Source organism: Halichoerus grypus, chromosome 5 (assembly GCF_964656455.1).
Source record: "Halichoerus grypus chromosome 5, mHalGry1.hap1.1, whole genome shotgun sequence".
NCBI lineage: Eukaryota > Metazoa > Chordata > Mammalia > Carnivora > Phocidae > Halichoerus > Halichoerus grypus.
Genome location: NC_135716.1, coordinates 152,906,996 through 152,922,949, shown reverse-complemented (window position 1 = coordinate 152,922,949; position 15,954 = coordinate 152,906,996). Strand labels below are relative to the sequence as shown.

The 15,954-nt window shown below is 53.4% G+C and overlaps 2 protein-coding genes and 1 long non-coding RNA gene across 5 annotated transcripts in view; 2 read left to right on the top strand and 1 right to left on the bottom strand.

Moving 5' to 3' along the window:
• Positions 1-15,954, top strand: part of LOC144381934 (uncharacterized) — a 648,393-nt gene that overhangs the window by 160,398 nt on the left and 472,041 nt on the right. The gene's annotated exons all lie outside the window — the stretch shown is intronic.
• On the bottom strand, positions 294-8,864 carry HECTD3 (HECT domain E3 ubiquitin protein ligase 3). Its single transcript, XM_036115476.2, has 21 exons — positions 8,496-8,864; positions 8,153-8,313; positions 7,807-7,899; positions 7,592-7,727; positions 7,237-7,352; positions 7,037-7,150; positions 6,808-6,890; positions 6,203-6,368; positions 5,895-5,976; positions 5,050-5,232; positions 4,846-4,898; positions 4,603-4,667; positions 4,340-4,443; positions 3,966-4,085; positions 3,765-3,854; positions 2,590-2,796; positions 2,183-2,312; positions 2,022-2,096; positions 1,802-1,883; positions 1,588-1,659; positions 294-1,399 (listed from the first exon to the last, which is right to left on the bottom strand). Exons 1-21 carry the CDS (start codon positions 8,862-8,864, stop codon positions 1,315-1,317), a joined length of 2,586 nt encoding a protein of 861 aa, XP_035971369.1. The 3' UTR covers positions 294-1,314.
• Positions 8,849-15,110, top strand: UROD (uroporphyrinogen decarboxylase). 2 transcript variants are annotated; one of them, XM_036115478.2, is made up of 11 exons: positions 8,849-8,986; positions 10,384-11,168; positions 12,292-12,404; positions 12,739-12,818; positions 12,895-12,957; positions 13,172-13,369; positions 13,495-13,656; positions 14,009-14,146; positions 14,309-14,409; positions 14,491-14,557; positions 14,870-15,110. In XM_036115478.2, the coding sequence occupies exons 2-11, from the start codon at positions 11,086-11,088 to the stop codon at positions 15,029-15,031; spliced, it is 1,167 nt and encodes a 388-aa protein (XP_035971371.1). In that variant the 5' UTR covers positions 8,849-8,986; positions 10,384-11,085; the 3' UTR covers positions 15,032-15,110. The 2 variants fall into 2 exon arrangements, with proteins under 2 accessions (XP_035971371.1, XP_035971372.1); XM_036115479.1 differs by lacking the exons at positions 8,849-8,986; positions 10,384-11,168 and adding an exon at positions 11,310-11,463.

Below are 15,954 nucleotides of genomic sequence, written 5' to 3'. Positions count from 1 at the left end.
GCTTTGTCTTTTACGATGTCAAGTTCTTCTGCCCACCTGGTTCCTGAAGGTGGGCTCCCACCCTCCAAATCACCACACCCATCCCAGAAGATGCCAGGCCAGGCTCCGTGAACCACCCCTCCCCATAGTAGCACCCTTATTTCCCTGCTCAGCTTCAGATTTAATGCTTGTCACTGTGAAGACCCACCACTCCCACTTGACACACAATCTCCCTGGCTTCCAGCCCAGGTCCCTGAAGTCCTAGAAGAACCTTCCCTGCCATTCCCCAGTAGCCCAATAAACACATTCTGAAGGAATGAATACATCCATTTATTAAACTTTCCCATGTGTAAGACCTTCTTTGATGGAGTGTCATGGAGGACCTTAAGGAAGGGAAGACTGGGGCAGGGACCTGCGTTAAGACTTAGGAGCAGGTTTAAAGTCTAGGCTTTGAGTTGGGTGAAAGGGAGCTACTGAAGATTTCAGAGAGGACATAACTGGCCTTAACTTTGCACCATGTTGGGGATGACACAGCAGATGGGGAATCAGCCTGGAGGTGATGTGTAAGGGTTGAATATGGTGTGATGGTGGTGGTAGTAAAGATTGAATGTTGAGTAGATGTAGGTTCTGAGCCAGGGAAGGTGGTGGCACTTTGTCAGTTAAGACTGGGTTGGAGGAAGGGCAGAGCTCACACTTTGGGTATGGAGGGAGAGGAGGAAAAGATAAGTATGTGAGGGAGAAGGTGCTCAGCTGCTGCTTCATTCCTGGGGCAGGTGACCAAAGAGGATGGCCATTACTCTCTATCTATCCCTGATGCCTTGTCTGGGGAGGAGCCTCCACTACCCTCCAGAGGTTTTAGCTTTGAATCCAGGCTGAAGCCAGAGAAAAACAAGGAGAAAAAAGGAGGAGCAAAAAAAAAAAAAGAAAGAAAAACCCAAAACAAAAAGCCCCCCAAACACCCAAAAAAACAAAAAACAACCAAACCCTGAAGTAAAGTCCATGGGGTGGGGAGCTAGAAGGCCCCCTTCAAGTAGTTCAGGCCTGGCAGCTTGTGCTGGGCTTGTGGGAAGATTCCCTCTCAGAGGCTAAATAACTCGGGAAGCAAGCCCGAGCACGCATACGGCTTGTGGGTCACGGGGCTGGGCCACCAGGGTCAATCAACCGCCCCCACTCCAACCAGACACACGGGTGTACTGTCTCTCGGAGCGTGTCAGCTCAGGTCAGGAGCGCGCAGACCCCAACCGGTCCAGGGACTGTGTCTTCACCCTGTGCGCCGCCTAGTGGGACCTGTGCAGGCACAGTCCCGCTGGCCCGAGGCTGCCCCCTGGCGCCCCCTCACTCTTCCCAAGGGCTCATGTCGGTGTCAATGGCCACGCAGTTGTACGCTGCATAGCGGAGCTTCTCCTCGCACACCTTGGCACTGAGGGAGACGGGGACGTGGTCAGCGCCAGGTGCAGAGGTCCTTCCATCGCCACCAGGGCCAGTGCACACGGCTAGGGGCAACGGGACTCCAGTTCGTGCACTTCAGTACTCGAAGTCCTCCTCCATCCTAGGATGCCACTCCTTCCCCCACTCCCCACTCTCTAGGCTCCAGCCTAGGAGACCCACCTGGCGTAGTGCGGTAGGAAGAGCGTGCTGGAACAAGTGGAAGACTCCGGCAGTGCGTCTGTGGTTTCGTAGCTGGGGGCATGGACAGGCCACAGGTTAGGAAGAGTTGTAGGGACACAGGGTAGGGGTCTGACGTGTGAGTGTGCGGGGAGAAGGCAGAGCCAGCCACAGCCCCTCTGGCAAGCAAGCCCCGCCCAGCTCTGGCCCCACTCACCCCAGTTTGTCGGGGTAGATGTAGATCCGTGCTGGCAGCCGGCTGCGGCCAGTGACAAAGCGCAGGAAGCGGCTCCGATCCTCTGGACAGAGAACGAAATCAGGGTCCGCAATGACGGGGGCGGGGGTGTGTGTGTGTGTGTGTCCACAACTTCTGCCCTGCCTCAGTATCCCACAAGTGGAATCCGAGCCCAGGCATCACTCTCTCCTCTTCCACTCACCGTTGGTGAAGTTGTTCAGTGCTTCCCAGAAGTACTGCACCCGAGTGTCTGATGGCTCGAAGTCCTCAAACCGGGCTGGGGACGAGGTCAGATTCGTTCTTAGGTCCCAACCTACCTAGTCCTTAAGCCTCCAGCCCTGCCCTGCCCTGCCCCACACTCACTGAGCTTGCGCAGAGCGTCCACGGTGACCTCTGGGTCCCCGCACACCTTCTTTTCCAGTTCCTGCCAGGTGAGCAAGTCCAGCACAGCCTGCGGCACCACCTTCAGCAGACCCGCCTGCATGGCTGCCAGCTGGGGAGGGAGGGAAAGGCCCGGCTAGGGAAGGGGGTACAGCTCCCGAGTCAGTGTGTGGTGGGGTACTTGGCCTCCACTCACAGAGATAACGGGGGACGTGATCTTGGTTCAGCACTGCGGGCCATCTCTGAACCCCCCTGAGAAGCAGGAATGTGGAGCAGAGGAACGGTGGGGGCCAGAGTTCTTGTGATCGGGTACTGGTGGCCTATCAGGCTGGGCTCTGCCTGTTAGGAGCTGTGCAAAGCCCTCTGTTCTGCCGGCCTCTGGGTGGTACCTGCTCCTTGCTCTCTTCGAGCCGGGTCTTCTGCACCAGTTGGATGAAACGGGAGCGGTCCTCGTATCCCACCACGATGCCTGCACCCCCAGGGATCAACTCTACTACTTGCTGATCACTCAGTACAGTGGTGAATGTTAGCTCCTTCCCAAATTTGAACTCAAATGTCTCCTTGTCCATGCCTTCCATCACTTCCAAGAGCTTCACCTGGGGGTTGGAGAGAGGCAAGGAGGTTGGCCTTTCATTGTGGAGACAGTCCTTGTTTTCTCTCAAGATGCTGACAGGGAAGCAGGAGAGACAGCTAGACAAGGCAGTCCCCATGCGGGCGATGAGGGAGTGAGGGGGTCGGGACAAGGACTGTGACAGCATCAAGACAACACCTCGCCAGCCTTGGCTGCCAGGGAAGGTGTCCTGGAAGAAATGGCATCTGAGACCCAAATGATGCCTGCCAGTTTGCTGGGCCACAAGGAAGTCAGGACAGAGCACACCTTGAAAAAAAGTAGAAAGAGCAAAAGGCCTGTGGAATCTGTTTGGCTGGAGCCAAGTGGCCAGGGATACAGAGATCATATAAGGCTTTGTCAGGTTCTGCATTTTACCCTAAGCCCAGAGCAGAGCCACCGAAGGGTTTAAACAAGGGGAAGGAAATGAATTACTCTGGCTGCCGGAGATCACATGGGTAAGAACTGAGATAGGATCCTCAGCTTTGTAGTCAGTGGTAGTGTCAGAAAGGAAGGTGGCCTGAACCAGGAAGATCGAAGAAGTGGACAGATTCCAGAGGGAGATGTGACAGAAGGTAGGAGGTGAGGGAGAAGGAGGAGTGGAGGATGGCACTGAGGGCCTTGGCATAGGGGAGGGGTGGACAGTGGTGCCATTCTGAGACAGCCCTAGAGGGCAGTAGAATGGGGAGGTGATGAAGACTGTGCTGAGCCTGAGGTGCCATCCTGGGGCAGACGTCCAGCAGGCAGATGCATATATGGGTCCAGGCTTAGGAAAGAGGCTGGAGTTAGAGGTAAGGATTTGGGGATCACCAGAATAAAGACAGTAGTTGAAACCATGGGAATAGAAGGAATTGGCAAAGGAGCATGTGTGAGGTTAGAGAAGGTTCAGGACACCCTTGGGGAACAGTAACTTTCAGGGGCTGTGCAGAGGAAACACCAGGTCCAGGCCCTACTTACCAGTACGGAGTCCACAGCTGGGAAGTCCTTGCTCCAGCTCACCTCCTCACCAGAGAGCTGCTTCCACACGAAACCAGGTAGAGCCAGGACCTATGGGACAAATACTACTGTATTCTCATCTTGGGCTGCCCAGGTTTAGCTGGCCCTTCTTCCTTCCAGGGGCCGGGCTGATCTGATGAAGGCGGAGATTAGGCTACTCACCAGGAATTCCTTACCCCGAAGGGCAGCCCCCATCAGCTGTCCGATCCACTCGTATTTGGCAAAGTCTCGGCAGGAGGGGTTGGGCACGTACATGTCCCGGGCCTCACCAGTGCCATTGCCCTGCTCCCAAGACAGAGCTGTTAGCATGGCGTGGAATGGACCCTACTTTGTTGCCCCAGACTCTCCAAAGACTTGCCTGCACACCTTCCACCGGAGGCCCTGAATGATCCCTCTGACTGCTCCTCCTTCCCTGTCTGCCCAGAGGCTGCCCCAGGCAACTTGGTCCCTCCTCTGCCCCCTCTCTAGGTCAGCACCTGGGAGGTTTGCAGAGATGAGCAGCAGAAACAACTTGAGAAGTAGGGATAGGAAATTACCTGGTTGGCTGTGCGCACGAAGAAGGGCAGAGGCACAGGGGTGTCTGCTGAGCTAGGGCACAACTCTTCTGACATGTCTGCCAGGCTATCCCGAAAACCACCCCCTGAAATGACAGACAGATGCTCTCAGCTGGGGCATTCAAGAGCCCCAGCCCCCATAAAGAGGTAATAAATAGGTCCTCTATCTTGGTTAGCTGTGATCCCAGAAGCCTCTACCACTCTAAATAGGGCAGGACCCTCATTATCCTTCCTCAGGGCCTCACCTTGGTCAATGATGCCTTCTGCAATGAATTTACACTCCCACCACTGGTCATAGCGCATGGGCCACCTGTAAGAAGGGGTGGATCTTTGTTACCATGCTGGGTCAGGGTTCAGGACATTTCACCAGCCCAGACCCCAGCCAGGAGTAGGGGCCACAGGGGTAATGGTGAGGGGTTCCAGAGGCAGTGTGCGGGGATGTATAGTTTATGTGGGCCCAGCACAAGTCCCTCACCCTCATGCCATACCTGTAGTCCAAAGGCTTTTCATACTTGTCAGAGGGCTTGAGGCCTTCATAAACCTGGGGGCAGGGGAAAGGGAAGGGAGTTGTAGGGAAGTCTGTGTCAAGATCTTGCCCCACTCTGGCCCAAAGACCTTACTTAGGTCCCTCATGGCCCAGCTCCCAGACCCTTTATTGACCCTCCCTTCAATCGACCCCAGGTGGTCCAGACCTGGGTGAAGACTGCATTCTTGCACGCAGGGTCCCTTAAGGGGCAGGCACGATGCTCCATGGCGAGGCGCCGGTTGATGTACAGGCGTGGCATGAAGCTGGGCTTGCTGCTCTCGGAGTCACGCAGGCACTGGGCCACCAGGCCTGGCCTCTGGCGTGACAGCAGCAGGAACTGCTTCACTTGCTGGTGAAGAGAGGCGGCCAGAGCAAGACTGGCAGGCAGTCAGTGTCTGTCCAGGCCCTGGGACCTTCCTCTACGCCTGGACCCAATTCCATAATTCCAGCCCATGCCTAGTCCATCCCCCCCACCACGCTCCCCTTCCTTGTTTCCAGTTCCTCCCTTAGTCCAACCACCAGGGGGAGCTTTCTAAAACAAAAAAATCAAACTTTGTCATTACCTACTTAAAACCTTTCTGATGGCTCCACTGACCTAGGACATAGTCCCTCCTTCACAGCCTGGCCCATGGTGCCCTCTGCTATCAGGGCCCGCTGTTTGCCTACCCAGCCTCATCCCCAAGTCATACTCACATCTACCTGCGCGCTTCTCTCCGGTCATCCTCAGCAGCTAACAACTCCCAGCATGTACCTTTCCCGCAGCTTCCCCTGTCTATGCTGATACTTCTCCTCCCTCAGCTCTTATATATTTCACATACTATCTGGGAGAATGGCATCCCAAACACTACATTTTAACTATTTGTGTCTGGCTTTCTTCCTACATTCCTAGAGCCCAGCAAAGGTCCAGGCCTAGAGCAGGTTTTAGGAAGTCTGTAGAAGAGAGAACACTTGAATGAGCAGAAAGAGGAGCCCATTGCTGACACCAATACTGGGGGGGGGGGCCAGGCTCACCTTAATCTCACTGAAGGTGCCCAGTGTGTGGTCCCAGGCAGGTACCAGGTGGTGCAGGACACTGTCTAGGATCTTTATGAATCTGGGGTGAGTGGGTAAAGATAACGCAACTAAAGAGGGTGGCACGGATTTAAGACCCCCTCACCCCCCAACACACGAGGACGGGAGAAGGCGGGACCCAGGATCTGCTCTGACACTCTTGAAATGGAACAGCTTACAGTATAAGGCCTGGGGAACCTCCTTCATATGGACAAAGAGGGTTCAGGGTTGGGGGAAGGAAGGCCGGGCAGGCACAGGACCACAGCCACCTCTGCAGGAGAACAGCTCTGCGGTACAGGACTTCAGGGTCAGTGCCTTCCAGACGTGGATATCGCACCAGACTGGTCGGCTGGAACAGGTCTGCATTCAACCCTAGTTCCCGCTGTCTAGATGACTTGATCTTGATCCCTCGAAGACGCACATCAATCCCATCATCTGGGGGAAGAAGTCAGAGTGAGGTTACTTAGGGCACTAGCTGCCTCCTTGGCCCTCAGACCTGAGAATGGCTCCTGAATGCTCAGGCTTTTGTTACCTTTAGCCCCTAGAAACCTGGGACCTTTGAGATCCCCTTCTACTCATCTGACTCTGATTATCATATTCTTTGCCGGTCCCTCCATCCATCCCTATAATATTGGAATGCCTGAGGATCCCAACTCAGTTCCTCTTCAGATGAGCCCAACCACTTCTACGGCTTTAAGGCAGGCCTATACCTGGTGTCTCCCACCTGGCTCAGGCCCAAAGCTTCACATCTTGGAGTTAGGTCAGCTATCACCCTCATCCCAACTCCAAGCCCATTTCTTCTCCTTACTCACTAGCAGCTAGCCACTATCTATACACTGGGATTCCCTTCCCCCCTTATCGCCTGAAGCCCTACCTCGGCACTCGACGATGCGGATCTCGATGACTGGAAGGTGAACGGTCATGTCCTCCAGGACACATACATCCCCGATCAGGGTCCTGAGGAGATGGATGTGAGGCACTTTGAATACCCCTTGCCTTCAGGGATTGCTGGGCTCTCACCTGACCTTATACTTCCAAGTGGGGCCAGGCCCCATTGCTAGGATCATGCCTCATTTCCCCTCCAGACCAGCTTGTTCACTCACTCATCAATGCTCACGTCACTGAGCTTCTTCAGGTTGTCTCCTTCGCCCCCATAGATCACTACTCGCTTTGGCATAAAGTTGTCATCTGTGGTATCCACTGTGAGCAGCAGCTTCCTGGGTGGTCAGAGTATGCACACGGATCTCTGTACACTTACAGGCATGGGGCCCACCCACTCCGTCCTACCTCAGAGCCCACTCACTTGACAATGGTGCCCTTTTTCATGGTAAGCCGTACCCAGTGCTGGCACTGGGACCCATCACTCTCCCAGTAGGTGTCTGCATTGCTGTCTGTCAGGCAGGACACATTGAACTCCTCCTGGGGAGGGGCAGAGACGTGGAGACAGTGTTTACCCCACTCCCTGCACATGGAGCTGGGTTAAAAGCACAGCTGGTATGGGGGGAAGTGTCTAGGGATTCCTACAGGACTTCTAAAATGGGGTGCTGGACTGAGTCTGGCCTGTGGGGATTTAGGTTTGGCCCTGGCCTAAAGGTGAGGGTTCTGGATCTAGCAAGAAGTGACATCTTGCTTGGGGTGGGAGGAGTCCCAGAACCCACCGTGTAGGAGGAAACGTCTATGCTCTCCACATACTGCTTCACGCTACCCAGGTTCTCATCCTCCTTGCCCAGGTGGTCGTACAAGAAGTGGATCAGGTCCTCGTCGCACTCGTAGGTCCACGTCGGGGGCACATAGCTACGCAACCCCAAGTCCCTAATTAGGTCAGGCCCAGACCTGGAAATTCTTCCTCCCTATCCCACCCCAGCTCACTCACAGTAATCTTTGTACAGCTTCCGTGTATGCCTCGGCTGGCTGGGGCCTTGATCCAAGGCGATGAGAGTATGTCAGGTCCACCACCTGTTCCCATCTGTGGGCACAGAGTAGGGGATGGGGAGACATCAGTGGGCAGCGGGACACCCCCAGAGAGCTTTCTCCAGAGCTCAACCTCCACCAGACTGTGCCTCCAGAAGCTCCACCCCAGCCCCATTCAAGTCCCGCCCCTTCCTGCCTTTAACCCTGCCTTCACTCCATATCCCACCTCCCGGCCTGTGCCCGCCTAGTTTCCAACCCTTCCGGGCCAAGCCGTCCAGCAGCAAGCCTCGCCCCTTCAATTGCAGGACCTAAGCACCGGTCGGTAGTCCACGCCGAAGAGCTGCTGCTGCCGTTGGAGGTGGTCTGGAGTGTCGATGGGTACGAGGCGGGCCCCGCCCTCCGCCGGTCGGCACACCAGCAGCCAGCCTTCGTTGAGCCCGCAGTCGCCCAGGTGTTCTGCCAGCTGCTCCTGCCGAGACGCGCAAGGCAGGCACCGCCGTCAGGGAACTGCCCAGCTGCCCGCCCTGCCCGGCCCAAGGCAAAGGACACTGAACGCAATGCTAGCTCAAGATGGGGGATGGGAAGAGAACAGCCTGGGGCTTCCCTGGCGCCGGGGGTCTTCTGCGGGGCCCAGGGCAGGCCAGGGGGTACCTTGGTCAGCTTCACCCAGAGCCCGTGGCCGTTGCACAGTTCCTCGCCGGTAGTACGCACGCAGGCGCCGCGCCGAAGCTCAATGCTGTCCCGGGCAGCGCGGAGGGGCCCGGAGCCGGTACCGGGGGCGGAGCCCGCGGCTCCCACACGCAGCCCCAGGCCCTCCGCCTCCCACACCGGCAGCAACACGCGCGACGGACCCGCTGGGTCCTTGTAAAGCTTGTAGAGCACCTCGCGTGGCACGAAGGCCAGCGCCGCCGGCAGCGGCCGTCCGGCGCGGAGGCTCTGCGCTGCCTCTGCCAGGAAGCGCACGCGGCCCAGCAACTGCCGCGGGGACTCTAGAGCCGCGCCCGGCCCTGGGCCTGCCATGGTGAAGTGGCAAAGGAAAGCCCAGGGGCGGCGGTTCGGCTCGGGGAGCCGCCGCCGCCGCCGCCGCGAAGGCTGACCAAGCTTCCCACCACGCTCCGCCCCGCCTTCGGCCAGCCTCCGCCGTAAGTTCTGGACTAAGGGCACCCCGCGCGCCCGCCGTATTACCCTGTGTACTCGGATACTTAAACTTACTACAAACCAATGTGCCTCGCACTGAGCCAACCAGACCCAAGTTCAGTTGTCTTTTTTTTTTTTTTTTTAAGATTTTATTTATTTATTTGAGAGAGAGAGAATTAGAGACAGAGAGCATGAGAGGGAGGAGGGTCAGAGGGAGAAGCAGACTCCCCGCCGAGCAGGGAGCCCGATGCGGGACTCGATCCCAGGACTCCAGGATCATGACCCGAGCCGAAGGCAGTCGCTTAACCAACTGAGCCACCCAGGCGCCCCAAGTTCAGTTGTCTTTACCTGATCCATTTTTTCCTGTCCATCCTCATTGCTGCCACCATTTTATACCCTCATTGAACCACCATTCTATCTAGCCTGGATCATTGCAACAGACATTTTTCTGGTTCTCTGGCCTGTTTTTGCCTTCCCACCCCCACGAGTCATACTCCAACCAGAAGAATCTTTAAAAATCTAATAGACATCCTCTCAGGCTCCTCATCCTAGGGGCAGTGTTGCTAAAATGTTTGGGGGGAGAATAATCCCCTCCTCAGCCCTACCGCTGACAGGAGTCTTGAGTCATTCGGGGTTAATCCTGGTGGTTACTCCTAATTCTAGGACACTGGTGGTCATTACGCAGTTTCTCCCAGTAATTCTGAACCAGATGAGAGGAAAGGTGCAATGTGGAAAGATAGGTCCAAGGTGGCTAGATAGGATGGAGGCAAAAAAAATGGACAGGAGCTGTTGGTGAAGTATAATCATGGAGGAAAAGGAAATCGTCTCCCGCCCTCCCCTGCAAACAGCTTTAAAAAAGTTTTATTGATATATAATTCAGGTTCCATATAAGTCACCCATTTAAAGTGTACAATGGTTTTTGATATATTTTTAAAAATTGTGGTAAAATAAGTGTAAATTTGTTGTTAGCCATTTTAAGAGTACAATTACCTATTCCCAAAACTTTTCATCATTCCAAGCAGAAAGGCCTTCTCTTTAAGCAGTAACTCCTCATGGCCTGCTCTGTAAACTCTAATCTACTTTCTGCCTCTATGAATTAGCCTATTCTAGATATTTCATAAATGGAACCATATAATATTTGTCCTTTTGGGTCTGTCTTATTTAACTTAGAATAATATTACAACAATATTATAGCATGAATAGAAATTTTTTTTTACAGGTCGACTAATATTCTGTTTTATGTACATACTACATGTTGTTTATCCATTCATCTGTTGATGGACACTTGGATGGAAACTTTGTTTTGGGATATAGTTTTCAAATAATCAAAATTATCAAGAAAGAAAGAATATATGATCCCATGTAATTGTGACAGTTTTCCTTTTTTTTTTTTTCTCCCTAGGAAGTTGGGAACATAGTGCCCCTCTTCCCTTCTCTCCAAGCTATCTGTATGCTACCATGCTACTACAGAATAAAGTAGACAAATGAATCTCACAAGAGCCCGCATGACCTGGACCCTGAAGACATCTCTAGCCTCTTTAATTCCACCAGATTGGTCTTCTGGTTCCCATAATAGCCATTTGTTCTTTTGCATCTTCTCTTTGTACATGGTGTTCCCTCTGCTTGGAACACCCCCACAGCTTTCCCCAGTTGAGGAAGGAGGCTTGCTAGCTGCTTCTAGCCTTTTCATCTTAAAACATTATGATTGCTGATCCACCAGTCTGTAGCTCCTTAAAGGAAAGGGCTGTCTTGGTGACCACTGTAACTTCTGCACCTACTAGAGCGCCCGCCTCTTAATAGATAATATATATTTTTTAAAGACTTATTCTAAAGAGAAAGAGGTGCCTGCACACACATGAGTGGGGGTACCGGCAGAGGGAGAGAATCCCAAGCGGACTCCCAGAGGAGTGTGGAGTCCCACTGGAGACTCAATCTCAGGACCCAGGAGATCATGACCTGAGCCGAAATCACAAGTCCCACACTTAACCGATTGAGCCACCCAGGTGCCCCAGTAATATAGATATTAAATTATTTCATTTCCCTGTACAGCTTGGTTCTTTAATCCACTGTGTGCCTGGTCGCTAGGCATAAGATTTTTAGAATCATGGAGCAGGGGAGTAAAATGAGCCTCGGCCGAAACTTCCGGATTTCCAGGCCATCAGAGGAGAGGAAATTACTGATGCCACGGTAAGGTGTAGTTATTTGCGGAGTTCTTGGCGGGCGGGGCGTTTGTTGCTGCGACGCTACAGCTGACTTTACGGTGGAGAGAGGTTTTTTGGGGGGGGGGGGGGGTCCTCCAGGCAGCAGCCGGGGCAGCCCCGGAGCTAAAGGCCGGTGTCTGATCATGTGACTTTCAACATGGCGGCGGCCTTGGCTCGTTCCAGGAAAGGGTGGAGCCTGATCTCACAGGCTCCGGTTGAGGTTAAAGTGGGGACTGTGCTCGCAGTTACCGAAGGCTTATCATGGAGGCAAACGGGTTGGGGTGAGTTCTCTGCACCACGCGGTATGGCCCGCGTGGCTTCTGACCTGAGTCTTCCATCTCAGGAATCTGTCCCTATACCTCTCTTTCCCCACTTTGGAGAGCTCCCGACCCGACTCCTCTCGCTGGAATCCTTAATCCTCCACCCATGGATTCCAGAGACTTTCATTTAGGGGATGCCTCCAGGATTTTCTAGTCCTCAGTTAGGATCCGTATTTTGGGACCGTCTTCTCTTTTCTCATTCACTGTCCCCTAGCCTGGGGATCTACCAGCTTCCGATTGGTAGCCCTGTTCCTGAGATTTTCTGGTCCAAAGACCCCGATCAATTCTAACTGGGCTATCATTCCGCCCTTCCCCCAGTTTTTCCAGTGGCTTTGAGCTGGAGGAAGTTGGGGCTGTGTGGAAGATATAGGCCCCAGCGCGGGCCCTTCTAGTCTTGTGTACCATCTGATAGGCAAAGACGAGGTGGAATGGGCGGGGAGCCAAAGCTTAGGAACTAGCTGGAGAAGGCCGATAGTGGTGTTGGAATGAATCCGCCTTAAGAACCCAGGCCATGGGGCACCTGGGTGGCTCAGTCGTTAAGCGTCTGCCTTCGGCTCAGGTCATGATCCCAGGCTCCTGGGATCAAGCCCCGCTTCGGGCTCCCTGCTCTGCGGGAAGCCTGCTTCTCCCTCTCCCAACTCCCTCTGCTTGTGTTCCCTCTCTCGCTGTCTCTCTCTGTCAAATAAATAAATAAAATCTTAAAAAAAAAAAAAAAAAAAAGAACCCAGGCCTTCCCCAACCCCTGGCCTAGCTTACTGACACCTACCCCCGCCCTCTCCTGATCTCCAGATCCCAGGGTTTTCCAGAGCTGAAGAATGACACGTTCCTGCGAGCCGCCTGGGGAGAAGACACAGACTACACTCCCGTTTGGTGCATGCGGCAGGCAGGCCGCTACTTACCAGGTCAGGGTCAGGGCCCGGGAATCTAAGTGAAACTCTGGAGGGTGAAAAGATTTTGAGGGGTAGGGGAGGGATCCAGAGGTTCCCTAAGGTTGAGAGCCCTGGGGCGCCTGGGTGGCTCAGTTTTTAAGCATCTGCCTTCGGCTCAGGTCATGGTCCCAGGGTCCTGGGATCAAGCCCCACATTGGGCTCCCTGCTCAGTGGGGAGCCTGCTTCTCCCTCTCCCACTCCCCCTGCTTGTGTTCCCTCTCTTGCTGTCTCTCTGTCAAATAAATAAAATCTTAAAAAAAAAAAAAAAAAAAAAGGTTGAGCCCTGCTTTTCTTCTTTTGTCTGCAGAGTTTAGGGAAACTCGGGCTGCTCAGGACTTTTTCAGCACCTGTCGCTCCCCAGAGGCCTGCTGTGAATTGACTTTGCAGGTGAGGCCTCCACAAAAAAGGGAGGGACTTATGCCCTCAGCTTGCCTCCTAGTAACCTGTCTTCTATACCCTACAGCCACTGCGTCGCTTCCCTCTGGATGCTGCCATCATCTTCTCTGACATCCTTGTTGTACCCCAGGTACCCGCTCAAACCTGATGGGTAAGAAAGGGTAAAGATAATCAAGGCTCAAGATAAGCCCTTATCCTCACTGGACAGAGGAAAAAACTTGTGCTGAAAGAGATGGAGTTTGGCCAAGTTTCATTCTCCTTTTCTTCCTTCTTGGTGTGGGCTGAACAGAGCCTTTCCTCCTAGAGTTACAGGTTGGGAATCCAGATATTTTCTTCCCCTCCAGGCACTGGGCATGGAGGTGACTATGGTGCCTGGCAAAGGGCCTAGCTTCCCAGAGCCATTAAGAGAAGAGCGGGACTTAGAACGTCTCCGGGATCCAGCATCAGTGGCCTCCGAGCTGGGCTATGTATTCCAGGCCATCACCCTCACCCGACAACGGCTGGCTGGGCGTGTGCCACTGATTGGCTTTGCTGGTGCCCCGGTAATGTGGAACAGGGCAGGGACTTGGGCATGGGGAAATCACTCTGGCAGGTCTGATGTAGACAAGGGAAGTAAGTATCTGTCTGGTTTCTACACCTGTGACATTCTCTTTGTATCCTTTTGCAGTGGACTCTGATGACATACATGATTGAGGGTGGCGGCTCAAGCACCATGGCTCAGGCCAAGCGTTGGCTTTACCAGAAACCACAGGCTAGTCACCAGCTGCTTCGCATCCTCACTGATGCTCTGGTCCCATATCTGGTGGGACAAGTGGCCGCTGGTGCCCAGGTGGGTCCTGAGAGAGAGAGAAAGGCTGCGGTCTAGAAGAATGAGAAGCAGTAGAGTTCCTTACACCTGAGAGGGCAGGTGTCTTAATGCCAGGCAGGAAGGAAGCTTGGCCTACAGTGATCTGACTGGAGCACCTAGGTCCACCTTGTCATTGACATTGGCAATGCTATGTGTTCAAAGACCAAAGCTAGCACTGGGATGTGGAGAAGGCAAAACTGGATTTACAGGCTTAGGCAGTATGAGGGTCTGAAGTCACTAGGGAAAAATTTGAGATACGTTGTGTGTGGGTCCTGAGATACTTTGTGTGTTATGTATTTCTCTTCACCAATCCCCCCCCCCCCCCCAACTGTAGGCATTGCAGCTCTTTGAGTCCCATGCAGGGCATCTTGGCCCACAGCTCTTCAGTCAGTTTGCGCTGCCCTACATCCGTGATGTGTCCAAGCGGGTGAAGGCCAGGCTGCAGGAGGCAGGCCTGGCACCAGTGCCCATGGTAAGGATGGGGCTGGAGTAAGTGAAGGTGGGCCTGTGGCACTTTTGGGTATGTCCTGTATGGACTGAAGTGACCACTGGAGGGCAGCAGAGGTGCAGCCAAGATAAGTTATTGGGCATAGGAAGGCCCTTTGTAGCCTCAGAGATCCGTCCTTTCCCTCAGATCATCTTTGCTAAAGATGGACATTTTGCCCTGGAAGAGCTGGCCCAAGCTGGCTACGAGGTGGTTGGGCTTGACTGGACAGTGGCCCCAGAGAAAGCCCGGTGAGTGATAAAGGGTGAGGTGGAGAGGGTGCAGCTGCCATATGTGCAGTCACCAGAACATGGCGCTGACTTTGCTTTCAGGGAACGTGTGGGAAAGACGGTGACCTTGCAGGGCAACCTGGACCCCTGTGCTCTGTATGCATCTGAGGTAACCAGGGTCCCTATGTGTGTGTGAGTCTGTATACTCCCATGGTTGTGGATATGGTTGTATTAATGTGTGTGTGTCTTTATTGTATGTTTGTCCCTCTATACATAGCATGTGAACTCTAGGAAAGCAGGAATTTCTTTTTATAGTTGTCTGGCTCATACTAAGCATCCAGTAAATTTTTTGAGTTAATGACTGAATGACTCAATAACACTGAGTAGAAGCATGCCTACATGTTGTATGTGTCACAGTTATGTGTAGGGAGTACAGGGGCTTGCTGGCCCCCTTGTAGCCAGTGCCCTGTTGGTCCTCCAGGAGGAGATCGGACGGCTGGTGCAGCAGATGCTGGATGACTTTGGGCCACAGCGCTACATTGCCAACCTGGGCCATGGACTTTACCCTGACATGGACCCAGAACACGTTGGGGCCTTTGTGGATGCTGTGCATAGACACTCACGTCTGCTTCGACAGAACTGAGCATACACCTTTTCCCTCAACTACCACTAACAAAGATGATTGTTTCCAGGAGAATAAAAGTTGCAGAGTTGGAATCTAACATATGGTTTCATTTGTGGAAGATCTTTGCCCTTATCCTCAGTTCCTTCTTAGCCTCTGCTTCTTCTCTGGGGCCCCTTTCTGTATCTTCTCCTCCAAGTCATAGGAGCTCAAGTATCAGTGAATATGTACTGTAGGACTCAATGTCAGGGCCCTCACTACCATGTTGCTCTCAGCTCTCCGAGCCTGAGGGCTACATGGGGTTGAGTAAAGCTTCCTGGCGCTGAAGCTGTGACATTTGCAGAGAAATGGGGTCCCCACAGCATAGAAGGCCAAATTGACAGAGCTTTGTGTCTGGGGATGGAGGGGAGTATAGATCAGAGAGGGGCACAGAAATTTCTAGAATATTCTAGAGAGGCTTGTTGGGGAAGATGGAATCTAGGTGAGCAGGGAGAAGCTGAGAGGACTTCAGCTTTGACACCAAAAGATGGGGGAGGGCTAGGATTCTTAGGAGTAGAGACTTAGACTTGCATCTTTGAGGCCAGAAGGCCTCTGAAGCCAAAAGGTGCTATGGTACTCAGGGCTGCTCTGCGTTCTTTTCTGAGCATACCCTCTAATTTTCTCAGGACTTTGGTGTTTCTGCCCATCATGGTGGTACCTACTTCCTGGGACAAGGTCTGAGGTGCCTGTGAGCTCTGGAGAGGGGTGTGGTGTGGCAGGAAATTCTTCATTTGTCATTCTACATCTCCTTAGACCACTAGGGACCCACTGCACTAGAGGCCCAACCAATTCCCTGTCCCAGTCTGGGGCAATGTAGAAGAGAAGGGCCCCATTTATTGAGAGAACACAATTCTGATTTTAGAAATGCTATTTTCTGTGATCCATGATTTATTCATAGAAAAGCA